This window comes from Bos mutus, chromosome 3 (assembly GCF_027580195.1).
Source record: "Bos mutus isolate GX-2022 chromosome 3, NWIPB_WYAK_1.1, whole genome shotgun sequence".
Classification (NCBI taxonomy): Eukaryota; Metazoa; Chordata; class Mammalia; order Artiodactyla; family Bovidae; genus Bos; species Bos mutus.
Genome location: NC_091619.1, coordinates 24,598,616 through 24,619,752, shown reverse-complemented (window position 1 = coordinate 24,619,752; position 21,137 = coordinate 24,598,616). Strand labels below are relative to the sequence as shown.

General features: G+C 42.5%; 1 protein-coding gene across 2 annotated transcripts in view; it reads left to right on the top strand.

The window, feature by feature from the left end:
- Positions 1 to 15,221, top strand: part of TTF2 (transcription termination factor 2) — a 53,084-nt gene extending 37,863 nt beyond the window's left edge. The window contains exons 17-23 of one of the 2 annotated variants that reach the window (XM_005901998.3): positions 182 to 315; positions 2,474 to 2,644; positions 6,536 to 6,594; positions 7,434 to 7,584; positions 9,208 to 9,290; positions 10,888 to 10,962; positions 14,538 to 15,220. In XM_005901998.3, coding sequence (XP_005902060.2) covers positions 182 to 315; positions 2,474 to 2,644; positions 6,536 to 6,594; positions 7,434 to 7,584; positions 9,208 to 9,290; positions 10,888 to 10,962; positions 14,538 to 14,682 — 818 coding nt within the window. In that variant the 3' untranslated portion in view covers positions 14,683 to 15,220. Of the gene's footprint in view, positions 1 to 181; positions 316 to 2,473; positions 2,645 to 6,535; positions 6,595 to 7,433; positions 7,585 to 9,207; positions 9,291 to 10,887; positions 10,963 to 14,537 lie in introns of both variants that reach the window. The other variant, XM_070367426.1, reaches the window with a different exon arrangement.
- Positions 15,222 to 21,137: the final 5,916 nt, after the last annotated feature.

Genomic DNA, 21,137 nt, shown 5'->3' with positions numbered 1-21,137 from the left:
TAAGTCTGTAGAGAAAATGAGTATTTTGTTTTTCTTCATTAGTAGAGAAGTGAGTTAGAACTGTGTTATTGAACCTCAGATCAAAGAAGGTTTCAGATCTCCTCGTTTAGTTCAGGGTTCTTCCCCATGTTTCTGTTTTAAACACTGTAGTATTTCCTGTGTCTGTTTTCCTTCTTGGAAGTGGCCCAGGAGTTTGGGTCCAGCGGGCCCGGGCCCTCCACGGCAGGCAGCCAGGCGACATCCAGCGCCGTCCACATACTGTCCCAGCTGCTGAGGCTCCGCCAGTGCTGCTGCCACCTGTCTCTGCTGAAGTCGGTAAGCAGAGGGCCCGTGTGGGGCCTCGAGGGCTGCGGAGAAGGCCGCCTCAGTCTCCTGTAGCTGGGCTCAAGGAAAGTGGGATTTGAGGGTAATTTGTATTTTGGTGGGGCAGCAAAGAGGAGACTGCTTATTTTACTGTATTTTAATTGTTAGTGATCTTGAGCTAATTCCCGTGATGTGGAGAACAGTTTTTATTTTTTATTTTATTTTTAAAAATAGCTTTATTTTAGAATAGAAAATAGTACCTCATTATAAAGGAAACCATTTGTGAATACTTTGGAATTTTGGAGTGTCATAAAGCTAATACGCTTAGTTATGAAAACTCAGCATTTATACAATTGGAAAAGTTGTCTCTATAATGGATAGAGACACATTCATAATTAAGAAGATATGTTACAGGCAGAACACTCTGACATAAATTGCAGCAATATGTTTTTGGATTTGTTCTCTAGAGTAATGGAAATAAGAGCAAAAATAAACAAATGGGACCTAATTAAACTTAAAAGGTTTTGCAAAACAAAAGAAACTGTAAACAAAATGAAAAACCAACCTATGGACTGGGAGAAAATATTTGCAAACAATGCCACTGACTAGGGATTAATTTCCAAAATACACAAATAACTAATAGAGGTAATATCAAAAAGCCAAACAATCTAGTCGAAAAATGGGCAGAAGATTCACATAGACATTTCTTCAAAGAAGACATACAGATGACCAACAGATACATTGAAAGATGCTCAATATTGCTAATTATTAGAGAAATGCAAATCAAAACCACAATGAGCTACCACCTTTCACTGATCAGAATGGCTATCATTAAAAAGTCTACAAATAATGCTGGAGATGGTGTGGAGAGAAAGGAACCATTCTACCCTGTTGGTGAGAATGCAAATGGGTGCGGCCACTATGGAAAATAGCACGGAGGTGCCTTAAAAAGCTAAAAATAGAGTTACCACACCATCCAGCAATTGTGCTCCGGGCACATGCCAGAGAAAACTATTTCAAAAAGGTACATGCACCCCAGTGTTCATAGCAACACTATTTACAGTAGCCAAGGTATAGAGGCAACCTAAACGTCCATCAACAGAATAATGGATAAAAAAGATGTGATATGTATACATATATATATACATATATATGTATGCACACATGCGTGCATACACACAGACGTACATACAATGAAATATTAGTCGAAAAAAAGAATGAAATAATGCCATTTGCAGCAACGTGGATGGACCTAGAGAGTTCATATTAAGTAAGAGAAAGACAACTGCAATCCAGAAAGATGATATGGATGAACTATTTACAAAACAGAAATAGTCTCACAGACGTAGAAAACAAACTTATAGTTACCAAAGGGGATAGCAGAGGGCTAGGGGGAGGAATAAATTAGGAGTTGGGGGTTAACATATACATACTACTATATATTGCATAGGTAGCAACAAGGACCTACTGTATAGCACAGGGAACTAAACGCAGTATCTTATAATATCCTATAATGGGAAAGCACCTGAAAACGAATATATATGTATATAAAACTGAATCACTTTGCTATATGCTCAAAACTAATAGAACTTTGTAAATTAACTATACTTCAATGAAAAAAAGAGAAATACGTTACTTTTTTTCCTCCTTGGCAGTTAAAATTTATATTATTTTCTCCTTGGTTACCAATGATTCTTTTCTTTATACTCTTCTGAACTTTTCCAGATTTTCTGTAATAAGCATATATCATTTTTATGAACAGAAAAAAAAAACTACTTAGTACTTGAAAATTCTTTTTATTTAAAAAGTTTTTATTGAAATATATCATCTTTTTGAGGCATTGAAGTAATGTGTCTTTTTTTTTGGTAGTACTGTAAATTATGTCTTGATTATCAATAGCTTAATTAACTCTATTGTTCTAGCTGGGGCAAATAGAATAATCTTGTAGTCAATCTGGCAATTTTCTAAAAAGTTCCACTTTGGTTTATTTTTGATCTAGTGAGAAAAACTTGTAAGACTTCATTTTAATCTGGGTTTACTCAAGGGGGTACTGATGGTAAATTACAAAACATTTTGCCATGTGCAGTGTTGAACAGTCAGCACTTTGCAAGTCCCATGGCTTGCTGCCTCAGCCGCCCATTTGCTGTATCCCCTGTCTGATTCTGGTCAGGCCCTGGATCCGACGGAGCTGAAGAGTGAAGGTCTGGCCCTTTCCCTGGAGGAGCAGCTCAGTGCTTTGACCTTGTCCGAATTCCACGACTCAGAGCCGTCTGCCTCCGTTTCCCTTAATGGCAAATCCTTCAAGGTGGAGCTTTTTGATGACAAGAGAGAGAGCACCAAGGTAGTATGATTACCTCTATTCTAGTAGAAAGACTTCAACTCCTCACATATTTCCCTGAGAGCTGTATTTGTCCAAGTGGGTCTAGCCATTTGATGGCAGAGCTGGAGCTACCAGATGTTGGCTGGTCAAATTCTCCTTCTAGTCCTGAATTCTGGTTTCATTTCACGAATAGAACGGAAGTGGGCTTTCAGAGAGTGGCCTGGGCCCACCTCTCACATCAAGGCAGATTTCTGGCGTGGATTCCTGGGGAAAGAGTCTGTCAGGTTTACATGGCGACGGGGCCTGGGCAAGTGAGCAGTTTGTTTTGGGAAAACCGCAAAGACCTGAGCCGTGAGACAATGTCTTATGTCTGAGCGCCAATTGCTTTTCTTTGTTGAGAGGCTTCAATCTGCCAGGTTTGATTGTTACCAGCCTTCTGTCCTCATTAGTCACTCTATTCCCACGGGAGCTGGAGAAGGGAATAGCAAACTACTTCAGTATTCTTGCCTTGAGAACCCCATGAACAGTACGAAAAGGCAAAAAGATAGGACACTGAGATGCTTTTGAACTGTGGTGTTGGAGAAGACTCTTGAGAGTCCCTTGGACTGCAAGGAGATCCAACCAGTCCGTTCTGAAGGAGATCAGCCCTGGCTGTTCATTGGAAGGAATGATGCTAAAGCTGAAACTCCAATACTTTGGCCACCTCATGTGAAGAGTTGACCCATTGGAAAAGACCCTGATGCTGGGAGGGATTGGGGTCAGGAGGAGAAGGGGACGACAGAGGATGAGATGGCTGGATGGCATCACCAACTTGATGGACATGAGTTTGAGTGAACTTCGGGAGCTGGTGATGGACAGGGAGGCCTGGCGTACTGCGACTCATGGGGTCACAAAGAGTTGGACACAACTGAGCGACTGAACTGAACTGAACTGAGGAAGGAGGTCACTGCCAAGGAAATGGTGTTACCTAAGAGTTACTTTTAATTAGAGATTTAAAAATATTTACCTAAGTCTTTACCATCAGTAACTGATGGGAACATGAGAAGGGCACCCTGTGTGGCCAGGTTTCAGGCCCTGGCACCCTCAGTTAGCAGATGGCTTGAAACCTCACATTCCTAATAATCTGTGTTCCTCACAACTTGTCTGATGCTCAGTTAATGATTCACAAGCCTTCTTAATGTGAGCACATTACTCATAGTTCAAACCTCTTAAGGTGGTTTCACGTAAGGAAGTGAGTTTGTTCCATAGCACAAACCAAAACTCATACAGAATGTTATTAGAATTAGTCTACATCTCACAGACCATAAATCCTGCTCTCCCACTGCATTTTTTTCCTTCAAAATACCTATGGCTAGGTTTTTACGTGGCAATTCAAGAACTTTCTGTAAGTTGTCAACTTTCTGATTTCTGACAACTTTCTCAAGTTGTCAGAACACCAGGCACTTCACGTACATGCTTTTTTAATTCCTACTGATTCAAAATGATACAGTCCTATGACTGTCTTTCTGCCCAGTCATGGGAATGTTTGTTTAGATTAGAATGCAGCCTCACGTGGGGGCCTCTACAGGTTACCAGTAACGTCATGACAGCATAGAGGGGAAGAGCTAAGCGCATCTCCATTGCTCTGGGTCAGCTCCTTTTACCCATGAGGAAGCTGAACTCTTCCCTAGGAGTTTCAGAGTGATCTAGCCCTGTGATTGCAAAGTAGGAACGCTGTTCATCTCCTGGTTCCTAGTCTAATGCTCTTCCTCTTCTACCACTCTGGAGATGAACTCTAGGCCTCTTAGAAACTTTAGAAAGGTCATTCACCTTAGCAGTCAGGAAGAATGAACTCAGTTACTCTTTGAAGTCCTGCCCATGTGTTCTTACTGTCTGTTCCTTCATTGACTTGAATGTGCCCTGAGCAGTTTTGGATAAATAGCCAGGGAGCTTGTCACAAAGCTTGAGCAAGTGTTCCTCAATCTGGAAAGGTTTTCTTCAACACCATGTGCAGCAGGCCTCAGACCAGGTCAGGCTCTTTTACTTTCTCCTTCTGCAAATATTAGGATAGTATCTTCTGTGGTCCCACAGTGTGCTGGGTGCTAAGGGTGCAGATGAACCAGACACATGCCAGCTTTGCCTCCTTGGAGCATCTCTGGCCTTGAAAGCAAGAGATAACTAATAAGCAATTAGTATATAATTTTTTTAAAAGACCATGATAATAGAAAGAAACGGTGTATAGTTGCACATAGTCAGTGGGCACCTTGGATTGGTGAGGACCTCCAAGAAATGACATTAAGCTGGCACCTAAGGCTGTGTGGATCACAATAAACTGTGGACAATTCTGAAAGAGATGGGAATACCAGACCACCTGACCTGCCTTTGAGAAATCTGTATGCAGGTCAGGAAGCAACAGTTAGAACTGGACATGGAACAACAGACTGGTTCCAAATAGGAAAAGGAGTACATCAAGGTTGTATATTGTCACCCTGCTTATTTAACTTATATGCAGAGTACATCATAAGAAACGCTGGACTGGAAGAAACACAAGCTAGAATCAAGATTGCCAGGAGAAATATCAATAACCTCAGATATGCAGATGACACCACCCTTATGGCAGAAAGTGAAGAGGAACTCAAAAGCCTCTTGATGAAAATGAAAGTGGAGAGTGAAAAAGTTGGCTTAAAACTCAACAAATTTGCTTTTCTCCATTTTCTCTCCCCTGAATTAAAGAATCAGTCTCCCCCAGGGCCTCTCGGCTTTAAGTATTACTCCTTTCTGGTTCCCTCTCCTCCCACTCCCAATCTCCCAATCCCTGGGAGGGATTGGGGGCAGGAGGATCTTAGTTTTCAACAGAAAACTAAGATCATGGCATCCGGTCCCATCACTTCATGGGAAATAGATGGGGAAACAGTGGAAACAGTGTCAGACTTTATTTTTTTGGGCGTCAAAATCACTGCAGATGGTGACTGCAGCCATGAAATTAAAAGATGCTTACTCCTTGGAAGAAAAGTTATGACCAATCTAGATAGCATATTCAAAAGCAGAGACATTACTTTGGCAACAAAGGTCCATCTAGTCAAGGCTATGGTTTTTCCTGTGGTCATGTATGGATGTGAGAGTTGGACTGTGAAGAAGGCTGAGCGCCGAAGAATTGATGCTTTTGAACTGTGGTGTAGGAGAAGACTCTTGAGAGTCCCTTGGACTGCAAGGAGGTCCAACCAATCCATTCTGAAGGAGATCAGCCCTGGGCTTTCTTTGGAAGGAATGATGCTAAAGCTGAAACTCCAGTACTTTGGCCACCTCATGCGAAGAGTTGACTCACTGGAAAAGACTCTGATGCTTGGGGGGATTGGGGGCAGGAGGAGAAGGGGACGACAAAGGATGAGATGGCTGGATGGCATCACTGACTCGATGGACGTGAGTCTGAGTGAACTCCGGGAGTTGGTGATGGACAGGGAGGCCTGGCGTGCTGCGATTCATGGGGTCGCAAAGAGTCGGACATGACTGAGTGACTGGACTGAACTGAACTGAACTGAAGGCTGTTCTAAGCAGAGGGAACAGAATGGACAAAGATGAGACAAAGCACGGCTCAGTGGAGGGAGAATGTTGGTATCACCCAAGCATCATTTGGGTGTAATGAGGGATAAGGCTGGAGATGTGAGAGGAAGTGAGAATCTGGGAGGTCATTGTAAGGAGCTTGGGCTTTATTCTCTGTGGGAGGCCACTGGAGGTTCTTCAGTCAGCGAAAGAAAATAAGAAAGTGGCATTTTGGAAATAGTCCTCTGGCTGCAGAGAGGAGAGGGAACCAGAGAGGAGTAATACTTAAAGCCGAGAGGCCCTGGGGGACATTGATTCCTTCATTCAGGGGAGAGAAAATGGAGAAAAGCAAATTTGCTTAAACCTACTTATGTTAATTCAACCTTTTCCCAGATTTCATCTCTGTTGGCAGAATTGGAGGCAGTCCGAAGAAATTCAGGGTCCCAAAAGAGGTAAGTGTGTTATGTCATTATCCAAGTGTTGCTTGTAATTATGCAAGAAAATTGGATATTGTGAATGGTTACAAATCTTAGCTTTTTATATCAAGGACCTTGAGTCACACTCAGCAGAAAGTACTGAGGTTACAGCACAAATTCCCTGTGATTTCTAATTAAAATATTTCTGACACTGGTTGCAAAGGCAATCCTTGGAGGATCTAAGTAAGCTGAGCATCTGAAGAGGTGTTTAAGAGCAGAGAAGAAGCATCTTAAACAAAGCAAGACAATCACAGAGGGAGATGGAGGGAGAGGGGTGTGGTCAGACTGGGAGCCCCCACAGTGCTGGGCATGTTGCTGAGCTAGGGGCGGGGATGCAGGAGGTTCAGTCATTGTTTGTTTTACTTTACTCTGTGTTACTCGCTGCATTTGTAGATCAGAAAGATTTGATCTAAACATGTAAAACTCTAATTAAAGCACAGCATGGGGGGAACAGAGAAGCCCTAGAGGCTTATGGTTCTGACTGGCAAGGGGAGGGGCCTGTCCTCCTTTTCTGCAGGAGGACAGACCTCCTGTAGATGAGAACTAGGCCCCCAAATAATCAGAGGCTGCGGCCGTCACTTGAGTTTCACCACCACTTTGTTCTGACTTCATTTCACACAAGATAAGTTGCAGACTAGATATAGAAATACCTGGGAGCATTATAATCTTATGTCACCTAAGTGTGTACCCTTAGGTATCAGAAGGCTTTCCTTCTTCCACATTTGATAACTGAATCGTATGGACAGCAGGTGTTGAAGCCCTGCAGATGAGTTTGTTTCATCTGCGTTGGTTTTCTGTTTTTTCCTTTCTTCCAGTGTCATTGTCTCTCAGTGGACCAGCATGCTGAAGGTTGTAGCCTTGCATCTTAAGAGATGTGGATTTACTTATGCCACCATCGATGGCTCTGTCAACCCTAAACAGAGAATGGACTTGGTAGAGGCATTTAACAGCCCCCGGGGCCCTCAGGTACGAGCTGATCACAGCTGAGTTCTGTAATTAAGAGCAGATTGTTCCCGATTACACAGAAAATTTTAACATAGATCATTTGAAAAATATTCATAGCTTTGATCCCTCCAGGTATTTTTGATTCTTTTGACATTTATCAGGGGTACATATTAAAGTGTGAAAATACTCTAAGAGAATAAAATATGAAGGTTAAAGAGAGTAAGGACAGAACTGGTTAGGATCAAGAAACTCTTTGTGGAAAAGGCAAGCCTGGAAGGATGTTTGGGATCTTGATATGAGGAAAGATGGAGGGAAGTGGGAGAACAGTCAGTTCAGTTCAGTCGCTCAGTCTTGACTGACTCTTTGTGACCCCATGGACTGCAGCATGTCAGTCTTCCCTGTCCATCACCAACTCCTGGAGCTTACTCAAACTCATATCCATTGAGTTGGTGATGCCATCCAACCGTCTCATCCTCTGTCATCCCCTTCTCCTCCCACTTTCAATCATTCCCAGCATTGGGGTCTTTTCCAGTGAGTCAGCTCTTCGCATCAGGTGGCCAAAGTATGGGAGTTTCAGCTTCAGCATCAGTCCTTCCAATGAATATTCAGGACTGGTTTCCTTTAGGATGGACTGGTTGGATCTCCTTGCAGTCCATGGGACTCTCAAGAGTCTTCTCCAACACCACAGTTCAAAAGGATCAATTCTTCAGTGGTCAGTTTTCTTTATAGTCCAACTCTCATATCTATACATGACTACTGGAAAAACCATAGCTTTGAGTAGATGGACCTTTGTTGGCAAAGTAATGTCTGCTTTTTGATATGCTGTCTAGGTTTGTCATAGCTTTTCTTCCAGGGAGTAAGCGTCTTTTAATTTCATGGCTTGCAGTCACCATCTGCAGTGATTTTGGAGCCCCCAAAAATAAAGTCTCTCACTGCTTCCATCTATTTGCCATAAAGGGATGGGACGCGATGCCACGATCTTAGTTTTCTGAATGTTGAGTTTTAAGCCAATTTTTTCACTCTCCTCTCAAAGACATCTAATTATGGATGATGGGAATTTAGGGCTTCCCTCGTGGCTCAGTGGTAAAGAATCTGCCTGCCAAGGGGGAGACTTGGGGTTGATCCCTGGGTTGGCAAGATTCATTGGAGAAGGGAATGGCTACCCACTCCAGTATTCTTGCCTGGGAAATCCCATGGACAGAGGAGCCTGGTGGGCTAGAGTCCTCTTTGTGGGTCACAAAGAGTCAGACATGACTGAGCGACCAAACAGCAGTTGAGTGATAGGCAGGAGAGTCATAGCAGTGGTGGGGGACTGGTGGATTAGACAGTATCTGGTTGATGGAAAGTGTATTGAACTGACCAGCCGCAGTCCTCTAAATGGTAGTATTCATATATTTGGCGGGCACGCAATTAATGTCTTGAGATTGACTCACCAAAACAAGGTTAAATGAGAATCTTCTCAAAGGTGAGGCAGGGAAAATAGCATCTCAAAGTTTTGAAACAGTGCCTTTATGACTGCAGAAGGAAATTTGATAAGAACATGTTGCTTATTTGTGTTGGTCTTGGTATTGAACCTGTAACAGGAGGAGAGATGCTTTATGAGACCGAATCTGTGTAAAGTGAATGGTGTGCTTCCTTTTGAAGGTTATGCTAATTTCTCTCTTGGCTGGAGGTGTCGGTCTAAACCTGACTGGAGGAAACCATCTTTTTCTTCTGGACATGCACTGGTAACAGTTATGGATTTTTCTTGAGTTGTCCCTGCATTGCAGGGAGACCAGAGGGGCAGTAAAACCTGACCTCATAATGAGTGTGTTCCTTTCGTATTGTGGAGCTGCCTCTGTGCATATGTGTGTATAGATACAGATCAAAATGGTGTAGGCTGAGTTGATGGCCCTGTATTCCTGAGCAAGGCAGGATTCAAATGACTATTTAAAATAGTTTGTTCACTTTATTGTTAACCTAATGTCTGTTTCCATGGAAACTGGGAGTAGGGCTTTTTCTCATGGCTAAGAGCTACTTCACTCAACGAAGAGTTTTATCTCTTCAAAATACTGTATTTCAGACATACTTGTTCACGTCCAAGGATATCTCAGCATTAGCAAAGAAGGAGAACCATTACTCCTAAAGGAAAAGGCAAAGAAATTTTCTAATTATGTTAGATACATGCTTAACACGTAGTCTTGGACTCATCGCTCATAGTGTCAACACCAGGAGCATAGCAGCATCCTTCCTAGATATGAAGCAAATGATCATGTGTTGCTAGGAGAAAGTATCATAATCTGTCCCAGTTTTGCTTTTTCAGTCATGCCAGTTAGGGATTGCTGCACCAGGCACAGTTGCCAGGGATTGTCATTTGTTCTCCAGGCAGCCCAGATGGGCACAGACAGGCCCACCTGTTGTTATCTTCCTGGAGAATGTGTTTAGGTCTTACTTGGGACCCCTCCCACCCCCATACATGAGGAAAGCAGAATTGGAATCATGCTGGTTTCTGAATTGGAGAAATGTTATTCAAGTTTTTAAAGAGGTAAGATGAGAAACTAGTTTGGAATTGAAAAGGAGAATCTAGAAAGAAGGAAACAAATTAAGTCTCCTTATTTGAATCATAGAAAGTTAAAAGTTGAAAAAGGCATTAGAGGGGACTTTCCTGATGGTCCAGTAGTTAAAAGATTTTGTCTTCCATCGTAGGGGGTGTGGGTTCAATCCCTGGTTGGGGAGCTAAAATCCCATAAGCCTTGCAGCTAAAAAACCAAAACATAAAGCAAACAGTATTGTAGTAAGTTCAATATAGACTTTAAAAGTGGTCCACAGTTAAAAAAAAAATCTTAAAAAAGATAAAGGCATTAATGATCATTTGCCAGTCCTCCCATTCCCAAGCCTTTTAGGTTATGGTTAGATGACTTGCCCAGAGTCATCCAGCTAGTTAATGATTGGATTTGAGCATCACTTTAGCCTCTGTTACCTATAGTTTTCAGCTGATGGTGGTGCTAAGAGTTCCTATTGGAGGCAAATCTGAGCCCAGTTTCTCATGAGAGGTCAAGAAGACATCTGGGAGTCTCCAAGCCCCACATAGACTAGAACAGAGATCTACCAACTTTTTCTATAAATAGTTTAGGCTTTGCAGATACATAGGTCTCTGTCACATATTCTTTTTTGTGGATTTTGGTTTTGATTTTTTTTTTTTTACCAACCTTTAAAAATGTAACAACTATTTCAAACTCAAGAGCCATACAGAGACAGACTGCAGGCTGGATTTGGCCTGTGGGATTTGCCCGCCCCTTGTCGAGGATGTCAGTTCCCCTGAGCTCAAACCCTGTCTTCTCACAGGAATCCATCACTTGAAGATCAAGCTTGTGACCGAATCTACCGAGTAGGGCAGCAAAAAGATGTCGTCATACATAAGTAAGTATGTAAAGGTCTCCTGGGGCCAAGATCTGCTCCTGTGAAAATCTTTCTTGGGTAGTGTTTAAACAGAATGTAAAGTATTTGGTGGTCACTGTACTGATGGTTTTTGTGGGGCTCATCCTCCTTGGCACTCATGGTCAGGAGGGGAATTCAAGCAATTTGGGAGTAACTTTGGAGCTGGTCCCTGCAGAAGAAAACTTAAGTACAGTGATGAGCCTTATCTCAGTCAAGGCTGCCCATGAAAGGACCCTCCTCTCTCTCTCTCTTTCTCTTTCTTTCGCTTTTATTTTGACATAACTTCAGACATAGGAAAGAATGTAAGAATTCTTACAAAAATACCCCAGAGTTCTCGATTGTAAGAATCATACCAAAAAATTCCTGACTGCTGTGACATTTGTGGTGTGTGTGTGTGTGTGTGTGTGTGTGTGTGTGTAAGCTTTTTTCTGGACCATTTGACAGTAAGTTGCAGACATGATGTTCCTTTACCTCTAAATACTAAAATAGGCACTTTCTAAAAATGACATCTCTTACATAATCACAATAAAGTTATCAAAACCAGGATGTTAACAATGATACAATACTATCATCTGATCTATGGACCTTATTCAATTTTGCCACTTTTTCCAGTGATGTCCTTACCAGCAAAAGGTCCTGCATCGCATTCAATTCTCCTGACTCTCTTGTCCCCTTTAATCTGGAACAACACTTCAGTCTTTCTTTGTGTTTTCTGACAGTGACATTTTTAAAATGCACAGGGCAGTTATTTTGTAGAATGTCCCTCTACGTGACTCCCTCCTCTTTTTAAAAACAATGTTAGAACCTGCCTTAACAGTGCAATCCAGCCCAGTTATGGACTGCTTTCCTTCATCTTCATGGCCAAGTTTCTTGAAGAATTAGAAATCATTGTCTGTCTTTACTTATTTCCCATTCATTCCTCAACCTGTATGAACTGGCTTTCACCCCTGTCACGTCACTGAAGCTGCTCTTGCTAAGGGGCACCAATGAATTCCAGAATGTGCCAAGTACAGCAGTTGTGTCAGTTGTTCTGTCTTTAGCTGTCTTCTCAGCTTACTTTGTATGCACCTCTCAATAATCCTATCTACTCCCGCAAGTCCAAAATCTATACCATCAGTTCCAAGGTCTCCTAACCTTCAGGCCCAGATATCCAAATCCCCACAAAATATATGAATCCAAGTGTCCACATCCGCACCCGTTATTCATTTACTCATGGATTTATCTCATTCAACTCAACAAAATGAATACCTATTAGGCTTCCCAGGTGGCTTAGTGGTAAAGAACTCTCCTGCAATGCAGGAGACCTGGGTTCGATCCCTGGGTTGGGAAGATCCCCCGAAGAAGGTAATGGCAACCCATTCCAGTATTCTTGCCTGGGAAATACCATGGACAGAGGAGCCTGGCAGAATGTAGTCCATGAGGTTGCAAAGAGTCAGATACGACTTCACAACTAAACAGACAACAAAAGTGGGGAGTCCCCATGTAGCAAGTACAGTTACATGCTCCAGGGACTCACAGTATCACACGCTGAGATGGTTTCTCCCTACTTCCCCGTATCTGTTGATTCTTCTGAATTCCTTATCTTTGTGAATAGTGCCACTGTTTATCTAATCATGGAGCCAAAACCGGACTCCATCTTCTTACTTTTCACAAACCATGTCCATTCATTTTATTTCCTAGATGTTTCTTATAACCATCCCTTTCTTCCCATCCACTGCCATTTCCTTCTTTCAACTCTTAAGTTTCTTAGCATCGCAGGAATGGTCACTCATCACCCCGCCCCCACCACATTGTAGTACAGCGTAGTGTTTGCCTTTTGCCCTGGCCAGATTGAATGACCTCCCCAAGCATACCATGTTCCAAAACTCGGCAAAGGTTTTGTTTCTTGTTGTCTAAATATAAGTGGTTACTTTATAGCTTAAACATGTAATCATACTCCTGCTTCCTTTGAGGCTCAGATGGTAAAGAATCTGCCTACGATGCAGGAGACCTGAGTTCGATCCTTGGGTCAGGAAGACCTCCTGGAGAAGGGAATGGCAACCCACTCCAGTATTCTTGCCTGGAGGATTCCATGGACAGGGAAGCCTGGCGGGCTATAGTCCATAGCATTGCAAAGAGTTGGACAATTTCTCTATTCCATTCATTCTGTTTTTTCTTTGTTGTTATTTTTAATTTTATTGACATACGGTTGATTTACAGTGTTTGTTAATTTCTGCTGTATAGCAAAAGTGGCAGTTATATATATTCTTTTTTACATTTTCCCTTATGGTTTATCACAGGACACTGAATATAATTCCCTGTGCTATACAGTAGGACTTTGCTGTTTATCCATCATAGAATAGTTTTCCTCTGCTAACCCCAAACTCCCAAGCCGTCCCTCCTCCGCCCCCACTCTCCTTGGCAGCCAAAGCCTGTTCTCTGTACCTGTGAGTCTGTTTCTGTTTCATATATATGTTCATTTCTGTCGTATTCTAGGCTCCACATATAAGTGATATCATGTGGTATATTTGTCTCTTTCTGGTTTAGTACGATAATCTCTAGATCCATCCATGTTGCTGCACATGTTAGCCATGGTTTACATGTTCCCATTCCCTGGGATGCCCTCCGCATTGTTCCATCTGGCAAACCCTTGCTCATCCTACAAGTCACATGAAGAATTAACTCGTCAATGGGGTCGTCCCTGAGTAGCCCAGACAGATTTCCTTTCACTTGTCTTGTACAGTGGACATATTTCCATTAGAGCAGTTCCCAGGGCCTATCATTATTCTTGCTGTTTATTTTTACATCTTTATCTTGTGTTCTCTGACTGCACGAGCATGTTTGTCTCTTATGTTCCTATACCAAGCATGGTGCGTGGCATACAGTGAATCTCCATCAGGACTTGTTGAATGAGTGAAGAAAGGACAACAGTGGCATTTCCTCAACTGGTCAAACCTGTTTTCAGTGTGAATTAGCCGTGAAAGAAGACACTGTACTTTAACCAGTACACATATTCCTAGCAGAAACCTGATAGCTTTACACCTTCTGACCTTCCCAAGATGGAGCTTTTTGTGTGAAAGGTGGATCTCTACAATTTTTATTTTTTGGGGTCGGCATATTCCCTAGTGTCTCAGTTGGTAAAGAATCCGCCTGCAATGTAGGAGACCTGGGTTCGATCCCTGGGTTGGCAAGATCCCCTTGAGGAGAGCATGGCAACCCACTCCAGTATTCTTGCCTGGAGAATCCTCAAGGACAGAGGAGCCCGTCAGGCTGCAGTTCATCGGGTTGGAAAATCGGACATGACTGAGTGACTAGGCACATATCTCTTGTGATTCTGGCGTTTCTCAATTATCTCAGCTTTGAAAAGAAATAAAAAGCCAGTCTGAGTTCAGATCACTTTAAACGCATGTATATATTTAGTCTAAGTTGTTTAGGTTTCCTAAACATAGAGTTATTAATCAAACCTAAGGAAAAATAGAGGAAGAAATCTCCTTTAAAAACTAAGCATATGTAGAGTTTGAATATTTCTTGAGATATGCTGCTTTGGGGTTTTGATTGTTTGCTTGTCTGTTTTTCAGATTTGTTTGTGAGGAAACAGTAGAAGAGAAGATCTTGCAACTCCAAGAAAAAAAGAAAGATTTAGCCAAACAGATTCTATCAGGATCTGAAGAATTTGTCACCAAGCTCTCCTTGGCTGACCTCAAAGTCCTTTTTGGCATCTAACTTCCTGTTTCTCGGGCGCAGAATAGCGCCACGGTTGGTTTGCACTAGGATCTGCGGGGAGCGACTTGACCCTGGTCCTTTGAGCTCTCCTTGGCTTTCAGTTTCACCTTCAAGCCTGATGCCCTTCTCCAAGCGAGGATGAATTATCATGTTAACCAGCTAGTTAACCAATCAGTGTATTAAATAAAACCAATAAAGTACTTTGGATAAACAGCCCTGGGAGAGTTGTACCTAAGCTTCAGGAAACACTTAAAAAGCCCTCTGTGCCTTTTTCTTCTCAGCTGATGGGGACCCGGTGTTACTGCCTTTTCTAACAGACTCCCTCCCATCTCTTCAGTTCCTACCAACAAGGCTGCTCCTATAACCATCTCTTCTAGACCATTTTTCTAGATTCCACATATACACATTAATATACAATATTTGTTTTTCTCTTTTTGACTTACATTATTTTGACAGTCTCTAGGTCCAAATGACTACAGTTTTGTTCCTTTTTATGGCTAGTATTCCATTGTATACATCTCTCCAGTGACTCAGTTTTGTTCCTTTTTATGGCTAATATTCCATTGTATACATGCATCACATCTTCTTTATCCATTCCTCTATTGATGGACGTTTAGGTTGCTTCCATGTCTTGGCTCTGCTGTTGTAAATAGCCAGGACATGGAAGCAATAGACACTGGTGTGCATGTATCTTTTTGAATTATGGTTTTCTCTGGGTATATGGAAAGTAGGATTGCTGGGTCGTACAGTAGTTCTATTTTTAGTTTTTTAAGGTACCCCCATACTGTTCTCCATAGTGACTGTCTCAATTTACATTCCCACCAACAGTGCAAGAGAGCCCCCTTTTCTCCACACCCTCTCCAGCATTTATTGTTTGTAGATTTTTTAATGATGGCCTTTCTTTCTGACAGGTATGAGGTGATACCTTGTTATAGTTTTGATTTGCATTTCTCTTATAATGAGCGATGTTGAGCATCTTTTCTTGTGTTGTTGGCCATCTCTAGATCTTCTTTGGAGAAATATCTATTTAGGTCTTCTACCCAGAGTTTGATTGGGTTGTTTGTCTTTTTTTCTTTGATGTTGAGCTGCATGAGCAGTTTGTGTGTATTGGAGATTAATCCTTGGTCCATTGCTTTGTTTGCAAATATTTTTCTCCCATTCTGGGGGTTGTCTTTTCATCTTGTTTATGGTTTCCTTTGCTGTGCAAAAGCTTTTAAGTTTAATTAGATCCCAATTGTTGATTTTTGTTTTTGTTTTCATTACTCTAGCAGGTGGGTCAAAAAAGATCCTAGTGCTTATGTCAAAAGAGTGTTCTGCCTGTGTTTCCTCTAAGAGTTTTATAGTAACCATCTCTGTATAGGCTGAGCAGAAGTGGGTTCCTACCTAATACGTGGTTGGGTAGTATTTGTATTATTGTATCATTTAGAATTTGATATCATATCATTTATGTTGTTATATCATTTTGTGTTGTTGTCATGTAGTATTTGTGTCATGTAGTTTAACATTTGTATTTTTATAGTATTTGTAGTTTTACACATTTGTGGTATAGAAGCACTTAGTCTCATTGTTATAGTCAGGATTACTGAACCATATAGTATTTGTATTATCATTGGCATAATCCACTAAATATGTGTTTGACGTGTAGCAGAGATAATGCTTTGTGTCCACTAACCCCCATGTCCCTTTTCCTCCCCACTACCAGAGACTACATTTCCTATTCTTCACTGCAGTTACATGGGTCGTATTACACAGTTCTAAGTCAGTGGAATGTGGAGAGAAGCGATGTGTAAGTCATTTCTTATCTGCCCTTCTAAAACTTTGCATATGATTCTTCGTGCTGTTTCTTTTCTTGTTGGCCCGCTGAATACAAAGGAACTGATGGACAACTGCAGGGCCCTAGAGAACTGTGGAGCCACTAGATCAGAGGTTTTTAATCTGCTGTTGGCCATGGACCCTTCGGTAGACTGGTAAGCCTCCGCTCCTGAATGACAGCGGAACACAGGCTTCCAGTGCCTCCCTTCCCATCCCAGCTCACCCACGTCGGACTATGACCTAATCAAGAAATAGTTTTTTTTTTTAGCTATGAGATTTGGGGATTGTTTATATAGCAGTTTCTATCCTAATACAAACTGAGAATTTCCCTTTGGGGAACTATTCGGATTCCCTTCTTCCTGTTGGCAGTCATTTTCAAAGCACTTACTCTGCAAATTTCTGCTGAAGAGAGTTGTATTTCTTCTTCGCTAGAATTGTTGCCCTCTTTTGAGTTAGGATTACATGACAAAGCCCTGTGTTTAGGCCAGTCACAGTGTGGACTGAGGCCCTGGGGCCTTTTTAAGCAAAGGTGCCCTCTAAGGACATAGTCTAAAGGCCGCAAAGGTAGAGATAGGTGGCCTGGGGGAAAGAGTTCGGGTTCACCTTAGCTGGGGGTGTAGCCTTGAAGAAATCATTCCCTTCTCCACACTTTGGTCTCTGTGACTGTGGTGGGCATTGTTTTTAGAACTTCAGCAGCTACAGTGAGGTCCCTGATAAAATCAGGAAATAGAAGATGTAAGATTACCCTCCGAGAGTTTGGTTGTATGTTCCACACACCAGGTTAAAGGGAATGTCACCTGAGAAGCCCTGGCTCCCAGGCTGGTAGGAACATTTGCTGACTGTCTGGTGTTTAGCTAGTTGCAGATTCCCCAGGCACCTCAGTTCTTTCCGTCTGTGAGGTGTGAGGATTGGCATACACTCACTGCTCCACAGGGATTTTAACAACATACATACACACACTATACCCATTTGACACGACAGGTGGGTCATGTCAGTTGAAGGCACATTAAATCAACACTATCAGTGTCCTTTCCGGGCACTGTTTAGGAGAGTGTGTGTGTGTGCTCAGTCATGTCTGACTCTGTGACCCCACAGAATAACCCACCGAGTAACCCCACAGAGTCATGTCCAACTCTGGACAGTAACCCACCAGGCTCCTGTGAAGGAGGAAACAGAGCTGGACCCCATCTTAGGCCTGTTCATGCTGATCATGCTCGGGCACCTCTCCAATGGACTCTGAACTCTGTGCTTAGTGCCTATGGAAACTACAATAGAAGGATAAGACCCCCTCTGGACAGGGGAATCTTGAAGATCACATCCAGGTTACTCATTGCCTAAGAGAAAACATACTCTAATCACCCCTGCCTCCGGACAGGTCATAAACCCTTTCTGTATCTATTGGGATGTAACCGCAGGCTTATTGATTATTAACTGTTTGAACACCTAACGCATGAATGATGGGGTTATTATGATTGTATTTACCCTTCCTCTGTTTTGTGTAAGTCTCAAGGAAATTGGGGTGGTGGGCTGATCAGGGTCCTTGGCTAAGAGGAGACTCTGCCTTGGGCCCGCCGGTGTAATAAACTGCACTCCACTATCTGCATTGTCCTTCAGAGTGAGTTTGTTTCCCGGAACGGGTGGCTTTAACACCTGTGTCCATGGAATTCTCCAGGCAAGAATGCTGGAGTCGGTTGCCATTTCCTCCTCCAGGGGATCTTCTCAATCCAGGGATAAAACTCACACATCTCCTGCATTGGCAGGCAGATTCTTTACCGCTGAGCCACCTGTGAAGCCCTGTTTAGGAGAGAGGCAGTGTTAACTTTGAGGTTCAAGTATGCTTGCTTTTAGTCTGAAGATGGATGCAGGGATTGTAATGTACACTCTTCAGATATTCAGAGCCCACTGACTGATGGAATCTACTCTAAGATTCCTTCTGGTATCTCAAACAGTTTCTCTAGCTTTCACCGTTCAGATTCTAAACTGGCAAAGCCTCCCAGCTTTGTCTTGGTGTAACAGGGAGATGCAATTGATGTGAGGTGTATACAGCAAGGATGGGAGCCACTGTCATTACCAGATGTGCATCCTGAAATCTTAGCCCTGGGCTGGCAGTGTCTCATGAATTATAAGTAGCATTCTGGAATCCGTCTCAGGCTCACATTCATTTTAGTTACTGTGAGTCAGTTTCTTAAGGTCAGGGCGTGACAAGGTGGGTCTGCACCCACAGGCAGTGGGCAGTGTCTCACAACGTAACAACTTAATTGACCTGCTGCCCTATGAGTTCTGCCAGTGTCAAGCAACCTTCCTTTACGTGACACCGTAACTGTTGGATTTTCCTTTTACATCTCCCTGCCTACCTCACCAGACTTAGGCAAGGACAAAATGGGGTAATAAATGCTTTATTAAGCATGACATGCTATCCAAATGCTAGTGTTATTGCTGTGGGACCAGGTATTGGAATATGAGAATAAAATAGAAGCGGGGGTGCAGCTGAAAGAGCCAGATGGTGAACATCTGTCTCCAAAGTGCAACACTGTCGAGCACCCAGCTTACAAGGTATTTTTATATGAAAGAGTTGCCCTCAGAGTTTATAGTTTGACTTCTCTTTGGCAGTATTAATCAAAAAAGGGGCATTGTGCATGCCATGGCTAGATGGAACCTGGGCCCTTGAAAACCTTCCCTAGGACTCCTGTCGCCACTCAGTTATTATGAACACAATAGGATGATGTCCTTCTGGGGCACAACCCCTTCTTCTAGCAATCAGGGATGTGATTTGAAATGTCTGCATATGATTACTGGGTTCTTTCCTCTCTCCCATTGTCTTGCCTGGTGAAGTATTAATGGCTTTCAGCAGGGCTCAGTGGTGAAGCCAGATTCTCCTTCACTAACAGGACGGTCATGGAAATGCCATTGCGCAGTGTGACCCCTGTTTGCCTATAATCTTGGTATCTACCGTAATGCCTTGAGAGAATTTGGGTTTATAGAGTGGGATGTTGTGCTGCTATTTGCTATGCACTATCTAGCTTTAGAAAAAGCCAGAAAGAATTAAAAGGCATACCTTCAAGCACAAAGAGGATAACAATAGGAATTTAGAAATTGTAGGCATACAGCCTAGAATAAAATGTTTTCATAGATAGCGATGCAATTAGCGAAGGTTACATACAAAGAACCACTCAATCAGTAGCCAGGGGACAGGAATGGAAATGAAAGAATCCGGGGATCCCCAGCTTCTGGGATCTAATTCCTAATGATCTGAAATGGAGTTAATGTAATAATAGAAATAAAGTGCACTATAAATGTAATGCACTTGTATCATCCCGAAACAATCCCCCATCCCTGGTCCATCGAAAAATTGTCTTCTATGAAACCAGTCCCTGGCGCCAAAAAGGTCGAAGGCTCCTGCTCTAACCCCTAGGGGGAAACGGGAGACCATGTCTTCATTAGCTCACGTCCTTTGTACCTAGAATCCTTGGCTAACTCTGCATGTAGTAGAGATTATGTATGAAGGGAAGGATGGGAAAATACGTTTTTGTTGTTCAGTCACTCAGTGTCCTTCACCATTTCCCGGAGCTTGCTCAAACTCAAGTCCATCGAGTCGGTGATGACATCCAAACATCTCGTCGTCCTGCCTTCAATGTTTCCCAGCATCAGGGTCTTTTCTAATGAGTCGGCTCTTTGAATCAGGTGGCCCAAGTACTGGAGCTTCAGCTTCAGCATCAGTCCTTCCAATGAATATTCAGAATCAGGGTTGATTCTGTAGGATTGGCTGGTTTGATCTCCTTGCAGTCCAAGGGACTCGCAAGAGTCTTCTCCAGCACCACCGTTCAAAAGTATCAGTTCTTCAGTACTCAGCCTTCTTTATGGTCCAACTCTCACATCCATACGTGACTACTGGAAAAACCATAGCTTTGACTTTATGGACCTTTGTCAGCAAAGTAATGTCTCTACTTTTTAATATGCTGTCTAGGTTTAATATGCTGTCTGGTCATAGCTTTTCTTCCAAGGAGTGAACGTCTTAATTTCATGGTTGCAGTCACCATTTGCAGTGATTTTGGAGCCCAAGATACTAAAGTTTGTCACCATTTCCATTGTTTCCCCGTCTGTTTGCCATGCAGTGATGGGACCAGATGCCATGGTCTTTGTTTTTTGAATATTGAGTTTTAAGCCAACTTTTTCACTCTCTTGTTTCACCTTCATCAAAGAGGCTCTTTAGTTCCTCTTCGCTTTCTGCCATAAGCGTGGTGTCATCTGCATGTTTGAAATTATTGATATTTCTCCCGGCAGTCTTGATTCCAGCTTGTGCTTCATCCAGCCTAGCATTTTTGCATGATATACTTTGCATATAAGTTAAATAAGCAGGGTGATAATATATAGCTTTGACATACTCCTTCCTCTGATCCTTTTGGGATCAGTCTGTTGTTCCGTGTCCAGTTCTAACTGTTGCTTCTTGAGCTGCATACAGGTTTCTCAGGGTGCAGGTAAGGTGGTCTGGTATTCCCATCTCTTGAAGAATTTTCCACAGTTTGTTGTGATCCACAGAGTCAAAGGCTTTAGGCACTTCAATGTCAAAGAAGCAGAAGTAGATGTAGAAGTAAAAACTTTTGTTGTTTGATTATTCATGTGCATCCATGCTTAGTCTCTTTGAT